The sequence below is a fragment of the Armigeres subalbatus genome, chromosome 2 (genome assembly GCF_024139115.2).
Source record: "Armigeres subalbatus isolate Guangzhou_Male chromosome 2, GZ_Asu_2, whole genome shotgun sequence".
NCBI classification, from domain to species: domain Eukaryota; kingdom Metazoa; phylum Arthropoda; class Insecta; order Diptera; family Culicidae; genus Armigeres; species Armigeres subalbatus.
The window spans coordinates 133,441,442-133,453,937 of NC_085140.1; the positions used below are offsets into that span (position 1 = coordinate 133,441,442).

At 39.1% G+C, this 12,496-nt stretch overlaps 1 protein-coding gene across 1 annotated transcript; it reads left to right on the plus strand.

Annotated features, from left to right (window-relative positions):
• Nucleotides 1–544: 544 nt before the first annotated feature.
• Nucleotides 545–8,894, plus strand: LOC134210868 (protein FAM136A-like). The gene is given in 3 exon segments (XM_062687254.1): nucleotides 545–820; nucleotides 8,441–8,627; nucleotides 8,630–8,894. Coding segments are annotated over 3 exon segments (423 nt in total). The 5' UTR covers nucleotides 545–733; the 3' UTR covers nucleotides 8,779–8,894.
• Nucleotides 8,895–12,496: the final 3,602 nt, after the last annotated feature.

The window sequence follows — 12,496 nt, forward strand, 5'->3', positions numbered from 1 at the left end:
CTGACGCGTTCAGGACGATTAGCTTCATCGTTTCCTGAAAGAAAATCGAATTTCGATTCTTCATTTTAGGTTTTTTTATCTTTCCGTGTATGTGTGTGCTTGACCACTGTTGACTTCTCGAATTATATAAACAATCAACTGTGACAGTTTTACATCTCTGACATTGACACACCCACACTCCCACACCACATGTGCACCAGGGGGAGAAGGTGGAGCACTGAATCCCTACCCCAACATGTGCGACATCTGGATTTGGTTCTAAACTGTAAACAACAGTGTTAATTCTCTACCACCTTTTTGTTATGGCGAGGCAATTTTTGTGCACACTTTTGTTTTCGATATTTTATCAAAATTAAACACTCAATCATGCAGCAATATAACGATGTGGTATGCTTGAGATACCTGCTTGAATGTAGGGACTCGAAAAAGAATTTATTTGCAGTAAATAACCGAATATAAAAATGTTCACATTAACGATTGCGCCCTAACACCGGTTCTAAGCTTCGATGCAGAGTACACGAGCTTTGTTCGCCAGTGACAGGCGTATGAGGCCCTTGATGTGCACGCATGTCGTGTGAAGTGATCTGCCGGCCTTGGCAAGTGTTTTTTGTGCGAGTTCTTCGATAAACTTTCCGGAATCAGAATCATAAATTAAACAGTTCAAAAAAAACCTCTCGAAGAAACGCACGTAAGGGATTTGTATGACATTTTTCAATCGCTAAATAATTAAAAAATGGTGGAACAACAGAAGCAAAGAATTGAGCTAGAATTATCGCGCCGCGTTGATGACTTGGATCGCACAATCTTGCGTAAGATGCAGGTAAGCATTTTATTGTTTACATGAGGTTTTGTCGGACGTTTCTCGGTTCCTTCAAATATTACGTAACGAAGTTTTTTGTTTCAATATTGGAATAGGGTAAATGTTCCATTTTGAACCCCTAGAGGAAGTGCTTACCGATATCTGCGCTTATATGTATCAAACTTTTGATATAGGCGGAAATCACACCATTTCATAGATGGAAGTCTCATCTATGAAATACAAATTTGAAATTGGCATAAAGTGTTGATAAATCTTTCTGAAATGAAAATAGTCTTAGTTTTGGACAGTGCAACATATTTTGGACCAAATGTACACATTTTGGACACCTCCAGCCCCAATTTAGTCTTATAATTACAATACTATAATTATTGGATCTATGTATAATCAGTTATCACCGAACGTGAAAAATACAGTTTTTCGGGTAGACCGTTACTTGACATTTGTGCTAAGAACACGCCATTTTGGTCATTTTCACTGTTGTCAGTACACATTTCAACTATTAAAATGAAAAATGTGTCATTTAACTGCGGCAAAATGTATGCACTGTTATAATAACATGTATATTGTGCTGACAAGGGGCCCTCCTTAGCCGTGTGGTAAGACGCTCGGCTACAAAGCAAGACCATGCTGAGGGTGGCTGGGTTCGATTCCTGGTGTCGGTCTAGGCAATTTTCGGATTGGAAATTGTCTCGACTTCCCTGGGCATAAAAGTATCATCGTGTTTAGCCTCATGATATACGAATGCAAAAATGGTAACCCGGCTTAGAAACCTCGCAGTTGTAATTGTAATTGTTTATTTCTTTTTAACGATAACCAGTTAGTATATACATACTTTTTATCGTGTCAAGGAAGCAACTGTCTTAAAATATAATTACATTTAGATAGACTGATAGTTTAACAGTATTACGGGTAAAGCAGAGAATCAAAAGTACAGAGTAGCAAAAAAAACTAAAGTAAGCTTGTTAAATTTATGCTAGGGTCTTCAATGCGGTCTTGAATGAGGTTAGCGTTGGTTTCTCTTTCGTTTCGAGCGGCAAGCCGTTCCAGCAAGTGGTTCCAAATACCAGCAAGCTCTTGCCACTTGACGATGTGTGTCTAGGGATGATGAAGTTCTGAGTACGTTCTTGCTGTCCTCGTATCAGGTGTTGCGAAATGTAATCTGGTTGGTTCCCGAAGTATGCTTGTCTCATAAATGTACAGATGCGTAGATGATAGTTTGCGGGTAGATCATGACCCAAAATCGAATTGCGAACCGTTGCTGTAGAGTCACGTCGACGAAGGTTGAACACAAATCGTACAGCCGATTTATAGCACCGGTGAAGCTGATTTTTGAGGCTGACAGTTAGTCCTGAGTAATACACAACATCCTTCCTTCCTTCCTTCCTATTGGCATTACATCCCCACACTGGGACAGAGCCGCCTCGCAGCTTAGTGTTCATTGAGCACTTCCACAGTTATTAACTACGAGGTTTCAAAGCCAGGTTACCATTTTTGCATTCGTATATCATGAGGCTAACACGATGATACTTTTATACCCAGGGAAGTCGAGACAATTTCCAATCCGAAAATTGTCTAGACCGGCACCGGGAATCGAACCCAGCCACCCTCAGCATGGTCTTGCTTTGTAGTCGCGCGTCTTACCGCACGGCTAAAGAGGGCCCCTATACACAACATCACTATAAGTAAAAATGGGTACTACGGCAGCTTGCACCAGCTTTTTACGTGTTGGAAGCGATAGTACTGGAGAGAATCGGCGAAACGTACGGAGTGTGTTGTATGTTCTCATGACTACATTATTCACCTGGTGAGACCATGTCAAGTTGTTGTCGAGCAGCAACCCTAGATTTGTGACTTTGGCAGATAGGGGAACTACTTCTCCACAGAAAGAGATAGCGGTTTGAGGAGTTATAGTTCCTGTTTTAGTGAAAACTATTGCTTGGGTTTTTTTTGGATTTGGGGAAAGCTTGTTGACTCTAGCCCAATTGACAATTTCTTGAATATCATCGTTGATAGCTTGGATAAGCATGTCAATGTCTGTTGCAGGTCCTGAGATGTATACTTGTAGATCATCGGCATACAAATGGTAGTTGCATTTAAGGGACGATGGTAAACTGTTGATGTACAGACTAAACAATAATGCGCTTAAACAGGATCCTTGCGGGGTACCGTCAGATACATCACACTCATCAGACACGACGTCAGCCAGGCGAACTTTCTGTTTCCGTGGAGCAAGGAAAGATGATAAAAGGTCACAGGCAGCTTGGGAGAAGTAAAACTCATTGTGGAGTTTTGTATTCAGGATCTGGTGGCTAACGCAGTTAAACGCTAGGGAGAAATCAATTAGGACCATGGCGGTGCAGTGGTTCCTACCGAAACCATCATAAATATCATGAACAATTTTAGTCAAGGCGGTGGTCGTGCTGTATCCTTTGCGGTATCCAGATTGGTATTTAGCTAACATTGGAGCAATTGGATTATCGAGATGTTCGGTGATTTGAGCTAATAGGATTTTTTCTAGTACCTTCGACATTGCGGGGAGCACGCTGATGGGCCTGTAGTCTTTAGGTTGAACAGGATTCGAGACTTTGGGGATCGGCGTAATGATTGCTTTTTTCCAGTTGGATGGAAAGGTCTTCGAGTCAATAATCGCATTGAAAAGATGGGAGAGTGCTGGTAGTATGAAGGGACAGAGCAGTTTGATGAAAGATATTGGGATATCGTCCGATCCGGTAGCGTTGGTATGGATCGGTTAAAAGTTAAAAACTGTGGAAGTGGTTAATGAACACTAAGCTGCGAGGCGGCTCTGTCCCAGTGTGGGGATGTAATGCCAAGAAGAAGAAGAAGATATTGTGCTGACAAGTTCAACAACGTTATAACAAAAGTAATCGCGAAATGCGCAAAGTTAAGAGCTGCGCAAAGTTAGGTGCGTACCGTGTACATTCTTTCCGACGGCAGCAATTCTCAGGCACTTCTTGAGGGTTCAAAAAGGCTTAGGCTTGGGTCTGTCGGAATGCCATTTGCATTCTCGTGCGTATTGTCCACTCTATCCGAGTTACTGCAAGGATTTATACCAGCTTTTTTTAAATAAAATCCAGCCAAAGTAAAAAACGGGAAATGCCTGTCTACTGGCATTTAATAACATGCATCAGTCAGAATGTCAGATGGATCTAGATTGAAACCATCGAAAACGTACTGTCGTCTGTCACCGTCTACAATCATTACTCCGGACTGACTTAGTAGCGATCAACGATAGTGAACATAATAATTCGTTGGTCCTTCCTCACACTACCCATTGTCCAACACGAAGTTTCTGCCGTCAAACGTTTTAGTTATCTGTGGTTTTAATAAATGCCTGACTTAATTCAAATCTTAGTACTTGCGAGAAATATTGCACACACGTTTTCAATGAATCAAATACAGTGGCTGGTTTCCTACCCGCCGCTGCCAGCACCAGGCGCTAACGTATATGTGAAAAATAGCCAGCATGAGTTAACCATCCGAAGTTTGTATGGCGAAAGGCATCTAACGCGGGTTTTCTCAACAGTTGTAACTTTCAACGAAAAACTATTTGGTACCAATTATTATGAAGGTGTCCGCTACTACGCCTACCAAGTATTTTTTCGATTAAGGTGCTCATTTTCGAGATATTAAACATTAGATGCTTTTCACCGTACTGATTTTCAAAAGTTAACTCCTAGTGTGCCGCTGTAAGCACGCTCAAAGCAGGCGATTCATTGTTATTCCTGAACACGTAGCCCTGCCTATCTACTCATTTCGGTCGAAAACTGGGGAGCATTAGCAATCATATTATTTGGGGTTTTTCTATTCCCTCTCTCGCTCTGCGCTCGGTAACGCGATGGTATAAGCACAACATCCAGTAAAATCTGGAAGATGATTTGATTATGCTTTGTTGTCGCAAGTAATGATTATTTGCATCAAGTTCCGTCTTAGTTCGTCTTCCACATTTTGACCCTTCTTGCTCTCTCCTCAGATCATACAGCTACTACACTTTTTCGTTTTATCTAGAACTAGATGATTGAGTTATATACCTATGTAAAACAATTAATTTTTTGCCTTTCTCGTATACTAAGTATACGGTAAAGGCTATATGATCGCTCCAAAAACAAACTTTTTATAAAAGGCCCGGAGACCCATAGTGTTATATACCAATCGACTCAGTTCGACGAATCGAGGTGATGTCTGTGTGTGTGTGTGTGTGCGCAAAACTACTCAACAAAATGTCACTCATTTTTCGGACACTTATCCTCAACCGATTTGCTCGCAACAAGTTGCATTCGACGCAGAATCCTGTCCCATTGATTCCTATTTCAAATTGGCCAGATCGGACTATGGGATCGAAAGTTATGGCCAAAATACAAAATCATACGAAAAAATTGCGTAAAAAATGTCATTCATTTTTCGGGCACTTATCCTCAACCGATTTGCTCGCAACAAGTTGCATTTGACGCAGAATCCTGTCCCATTGTTTCCTATTTGAAATTGACTAGATCATACTATGGGATCGAAAGTTATGGCCAAAATACAAAATCCTACGAAAAAATCGCGTAAAAAATGTCACTCATTTTTCGGACACTTATCCTCAACCGATTTGCTCGCAACAAGTTGCATTCGACGCAGAATCCTGTCCCATTGTATCCTATTTGAAATTGACCAGATCGGACTATGGGGTCGAAAGTTATGGCCAAAATACAAAATCCTACGAAAAAATCGCGTAAAAAATGTCACTCATTTTTCGGGCACTTATCCTCAACCGATTTGCTCGCAACAAAATGCATTCGACGCAAAATCCTGTCCCATTGTTTCCTATTTGAAATTGGCCAGATCGGACTATGGGATCAAAAGTTATGGCCAAAATACAAAATCCTACGAAAAAATCACGTAAAAATGTCACCATTTTCGGGCACTTATCCTCAACCGATTTGCTCGCAACAAGTTGCATTCGACGCAGAATCCTGTCCCATTGTTTTCTATTTCAAATTGGCCAGATCGGACTATGGGATCAAAAGTTATGGCCAAAATACAAATTCATACAAAAAATCGCGTAAAAAATGTCACTCATTTTCGGACACTTATCCTCAACTGATTTGCTCGCAACAAGTTGCATTCGACGCAGAATCCTGTCCCATTATTTCCTATTTGAAATTGGCCAGATCGGACTATGGGATCGAGAGTTATGGCCAAAATACAAATTCATACGAAAATATTGCGTAAGAAATGTCACTCATTTTTCAGGCACTTATTCTCAACCGATTTGCTCGCAACAAATTGCATTCGACGCAAAATCCTTTCCCATTGTTTCCTATTGAAAATTGGACAGGTCGGACTATGGGATCTGAAGTTATGACCAAAATACCTTTTTTCATGAAAATCACAAAAAATGTCACCTATTTTTCGGCCACCTAACCTTAATCGATTCACACGCAACAAGTTGCATTCGACGCAGAATCCTGTCCCATTGTTTCCTATTGAAAATTGGTCAGATCGGACTATTGGCAGTGGTGCTCAGCACTTTGGGCGTTTTTCCTTAATTTACTTCTCACACCATAAAATGAGCCTAACCCATACAAATTAGCACTTTGGTCGAAAGCTTTCAAATATATCTATCTGCTGAGGGTAATAAAACGGATGTTGGTGTTAAATTCACTCCGTACGAAACGATCAAAAGCAAAACAAAGTGCGGCCCGCGGGCCGCAGGGTAATTTTACTTTGATCAAGTCGTACGGAATGATTTTACCACCAATATTCGTTTTAATATCCTCTGCTGATAGATATATTTGAAAGCTTTCGTCCAAGTACTACCTTTTCAAGATGAAAGCTCATTTTTATTGTGTGATAAGCAAATTAAGGCAAAAACACACAAAATGCTGAGCACCACTGGACTATGGGATCGGAAGTTATGGCTGAAACACCATTTTAGCCTTTTATACGAAAAGGCTGTATGTTCGCTCAAAAACCAAACTTTTACAGAAGGCCTGGAGACCCATAGTGTTATATACCAATCGATTCAGCTCGACGAACTGAGATGATGTCTCTGTCTCTCCCACTTCATACGGGAGTTTGGCAGAAAGACGGTCATAAGATTTATATCATAACAAATATTGCCCTCCGCTCGCGTGATGGGAATGACATTTTCGTTTTCTTTTTGTGTAGTCGGAGCTTCAGTTCAACTAACATCCAAAAGTGATATCCTTAAAATATATGACTGGGTGAAATAAAACAGGGTTATGTACGTTAAAAAGATTGGAAAAGGAAACAAAAATGTCGAAATTCTTATTAGCATATTGTAGATCAAGCTGAAAACCGAACCGAGGTCCCGCGAAATCGCATTTTCTCGCATTTCCGGATGTTGCAACTGCATCGCGAGTAGTGCGCAACTGTGCCATAGTCGGGCACCACTCGCGATGCAGTTGCGACATCCGGAAATGGGACAAAATATGATTTTCGGTTTTCAACTGGATCTACAATATCTTTGCCATAAATAATCTGATTTTCATAGAACGGACAAAGAAATTTGTCTTTTTCACTCCTAGCCACTAGCTCATCTTTTTTCAAGCACACACATTTTACGAAGGTCGAGAAAGGCACCATCACCGCTAGGTGGATTAATCTGGGTTTTTTTTTTAAAATACCTGTTTGCCCTTATGATAGACGAAACCAATGTGGATCAGCTTGAAACTGTTGCCACACTTCGAGGTTTCCAACACCGTTCTCATTTATACCCACATCAATGGCAAGACCGAACTACACGTATCTACATTTATTTAAAAAGTATTTACTTGCTTAACTGACATAAATAAAACCAAAAATTTAGTTTGCTTCATAAATTTATCGAAATCACGCACAAAGAGACATCATCTCAGTTCGTTGAGCTGAGTCGATTGGTATATAACATTATGGGTCTCCGGGCCTCCTATAAAAAGTTTGTATAGCCTTCACGTATACTTAGTATTCGAGAAAGGCAAACAATTACATTTTTGATTTTTTCAAAGCTTATTATTAGGCTGGTGAATTCTCAGTAGCTACTGAGTTAAAGTAAAATTGCGCAATGAACATACTTTCTATAAGATCTTCCCTAAAGATTGTTAATCGAAAAAGTTCAGACTTGTCCAAAATATGTATATGTCCAAAAGGTCGAATAATACAAAAAGCCGAAATCTTAAAAAGTCGGATAACACAAAAGAACGAATCATAAATAGGAATATTACAAAATATTCAATCATCCAACCCAGGAAACGGAGTAAACCCATAAATGTGTGTACGTTTTGCTGTTTAATTTAACAAATATTATCCGAGCGTTCTATGAATAAGACAGCTCTTATATCTCCTTATATCTCCTCTCCTACATTCAATATTTCATAATAAGTGATATTCACTCACAAGATTGTTTACTTCATTCAATTACCTGTTATTTTTTTCTTCAAACGGCTTGTTAATTATTCAAATAACCCTCGGTACGTCTGCATTAATCAAAGAATTTTGTTATGGTCATTCGATAAAAAAGGAGCAGTTTTTGAATGTTCACTTAACTTTCACCACTCTACACTAACATTATTTGGGAATGAATAAAGATAAAAAAAAACATTCCATGTGGTTTTCCAGGGCGATATGCACGAATGTGCAGCACGTTGTTGCAGAGATAGCAACGCCAGCATGGATTCTGTACAGCGTTGCATAGAAGCTTGCTCGACGCCAGTGCAACGTGCCCAACAGCACGTAGAAACCGAACTGGGAAATTTCAATAACCGACTACAACGTTGCGTCATGGACTGCAACGATACCATCAAAGACAAATGGGCCCGAAACCATCTGACGAAGATATTTCCAAGTACACATCGATGTTCGAGCGTTGCGCAATCAAATGCGTCGACAAACATGTAGATCTGTTACCCGGGCTGTTCAAGTCCATGCAACAGGTACTAGGGAATAAAAACTACTAATTCTGGATATGTTTGCTTATTCGCAACTTAATTTTTATAAAACTGGTTACCGCAAGGCATTTCACTGTTAAAATTGTGGAGAGATTTTTTTGTAATATTAAAGTGTATAATACGAATACTTTGTACAATTTGTCAATAGATGATGAAAGAAATCCTTAATATTATCGTACAAACATCAACAAGATATATCATTTTAATCAAATTTTGTGAAGGGAGTTACAAATGCATTTTCAGGGTCATAGTGTTCACTGCCTTTTTTAAAGAAAAGGTTCCCAAACTTTTTAGTCATGCGACCCACCAGGACAATTCGATAGTGCGAGCCATCATGTACAAAATGCATGTACTTGAAGCCGTAAAGTACCGTGACCTCGCGCATCATAAAATAATATTTTTATTAAATGTATAAAGTGGTACCGTGACATCTAAAAAATTGAAAGAAATACAAAATATTGTTGTTATTGACGTTGTTAACGCTTCGATCCACGAATTACCTAGAAAATCGACACGATTTTTTATTTGTTTTTGGCTTTGAAACTATCTTATATCCAGTAATTTTGGAAAATATCAATGAAAGACCAGAAAAACTTACCAAACAGAAGATTTTGACAAACCTCAGTTTCCATCAAGACATATTAGACATCATATTCAAACATCTTTTTTGCGTTATGGTATATAAATATTGGAAATTGTTAGAGCTGGTGTAGTAGGTTTACATAAGACGGATTAAAAATTTGATAAATAAGTACCATTCAATTTAATTCCAGCAATTTGAAATTTTTCTCACCGGATATCCTGATGCTCGATTTGGTGGCATCAGAATATCCGGTGACACATGAATCAGCTTAATCAGCTTTGGCCACAAATCGTATCAGATGTACCTCAACCGCATAACTGAGGATATCCTTCAACAAATGTACGTTTAAATTGATATGAAATGAGTTCCGTTAACAAACACATCAACAACAGGAAAGTACATTTGTTTCCTTTTTCATAGCAACGGGTTTATTTAGATCTAGTACCCATTTAAATTTTTCTTCCATTCCTCGATCTTTCCCTATCTCGATGGCCCTTCAATATCGAGATGTGGAGAGGCGACTGTATTCTCGTTTTTTGTCTCAGTCGAGTCCTTTCCCAAAAAACTATACTACAGTGAACTCTCCCTTACTTAATATTGAAGGGACCATCGAGTTAGATAGGTATCGAGATAGAGAAAACGAGATTTTCTTCCATAATATCAAACACTTCTCATAACATGTAGAAATAGAGTCACTTGACAAAATGCTATTTGGCCGAATGCCGTTTGGCCGAATAGCTAAAATTGATTTCCTTATGAAGTGGAGTGAGGAGTGAGATGCTAGAAATGAATAGTGAGAAGTAAGAATTAAGAAGTGAGTTATTTCACATTTTTTCATTTCTACCTTCTCAAGGAAAGCAGAAAGGAAGGAGAAGGAATGATGTGAAGAAACAAAGATTAAGTTAGAAAATTCCAATTTTCACCTCACTTTTTACTTCTCACTACTTAGTCCTCTTACTTCTCAGTTCTCACTTCACTCTTTTCACTTCTCACTACTCACTTTGCACTTCTCACTTCTCACCATTCGTTTCGCACTTCTTGCTCCTCATTCCAATTCATCCGATATGGTGAGATCAAGGTTTTTCTGAATCGTTTTGGAACTCCAATCAACTGTGCAAAATATGGGCTCAATTGGTTGCGACCTCGCATGCCGCATCGATTTTTTTTTGCATATGGCCCAATCTTCGAAGTGTTATAACTATTTTCGTGGATGTTCCAGTAACGTGCCTTCTTCAGCATTTTTCGGCATGCTTTGGATTATACTTTAACGCAATGTGCCACTTGGTTTACGATGAACTGAAACCTCTAGTAGTAGCAATGCAGAAATATACGTTCTCCCATACTAATTTCCATACAAACTTCAAACGCGATGCGGAAAGCGAGGAGGCAACCAATCGGTCCCAAATTCTGTAGAGTTGTTCAGGACCCAGAATGGCTTCGAAAAACCATTGATTTGAAAAAATGACCATGACGCCCCACTCTAATGGTTATCGAAGGGCAAAACCCATCTTCCTTCTTGTCGTATTTTTTTTCTTTGTGAAATGATTCCGGAAAACTCCCATTAGCTCTAAAGCCCTATAAGATCGATTATTTTGAAATAACACTCAGTTAAATTATTGATCTACGTAGTTCGGCAGTGCTGGGAGATCATCATCATAATAAATCAGCATAAATCATTTTTTACATATGGTTCGAACACTCAATCTTCGAAGCGTTATAACTTTTTTCGTGAACATTCCAGTGACGTGCCTTCTTTGGCAAAGTTTTTCGGTGTCCTTTGGGTTATACTTTAACGCAATGTGCCACTTGGTTTAAGATGGACTTAAGGTGAATCGCGTTGGAGTCCAATTTCAAATCTACCTAGCACTTTTGAGGGCACATAACTTGAAAAGTAAACGACAGACAAAAGCAAAAACTAGTTTTTCACCTTTGCTCACTTGCAGCATACACGAAAAAATGGTTTCCAGATTTGCTAACCGCCTAAATATTCACATTTGTGCGTGCAATAACGCGAGGTGAGGGATAGCACGGCCATTGTGGCTGCCATTTTTGGACGCCGCCGTAACTCACCTTAAACCTCTAGAAGTAGTGAAATGAAAAAATATACGTTCTCCCATACTAATTTGCATACAGACTTCAAAGGCGATGCGGGAAGTGAGGAAGCAACCAATCGGTCCCAAATTCTGCAAAGTTGTTCTGGACCCAGAATAGCTTCGAAAAATCATTGATTTGAAAAAAATTACCATGACGCCCCACTTTAATACATACCTACTACATATGTACAGTGTACTTACATTCATAGATTGGATTTTATATACATTGTAGATGATTATAAATGATAGGTACTGTTAAAAATGTCAATATTCCTTCCCAATTTGAAGATTATAATTAAAAAAAAAGAAAAAAAAAAAAAACAAAAAAAGATAGGGGTAATGACGGCTTTGGCAGGTTTTGTTCTATTATTGGCAGGGGGTTTTTTATGACTGATTATGCTCAGATTTGGCCATGCTTTGCATATCAAAGAATATTGTGGCCAAATTTCATAAAATTCGGTCGAAAAAACCCCCCTGCCAATAATAGAACAAAACCTGCCAAAGCCGTCTGTTCCCCTATTTAGATTTGTGGTTGTTGATTCAATATGGGGACATTTCATCCCTCACTAGTCACGCATACAAAAAGTAGGCGAAAATATAAAAAAAATTCTTCTCAGTCTTCATCAAACTTAAATTAGTTTATGTTTCTCAAAACGTCTGTGCGAAAACCAAGTAAATTTATTTGTTTTTGGCTGTGATTCATCGGCAAAAAAAGGGGAAAAAGTATTCCCAGTCTCTCCTGATTCTTAAACGGAAGACTGGGTGTCAGCCTTATCAGGGGAACAAACTATTATAAACTTGTGATTCCTCTACCGAATGTACTGAGACTTGGGGTGTTCGCGGGAAAGATAAATAAAACACTTGTGTACTGTTCGAGAGTCGAGTTGAGAAGACCTCAATTCGGTTTTATTTAGTTAGACGAAGAAGACAGCAGTGTTGCCTGCAGCGCTGACTGTCTGCTGAGTTACACATTTAATTCCGATAACTCGGAATGTATATGGAATATACATTAGTTCTTCCCCTTTCGGAAAGTTCAAACTTGTATGAACAA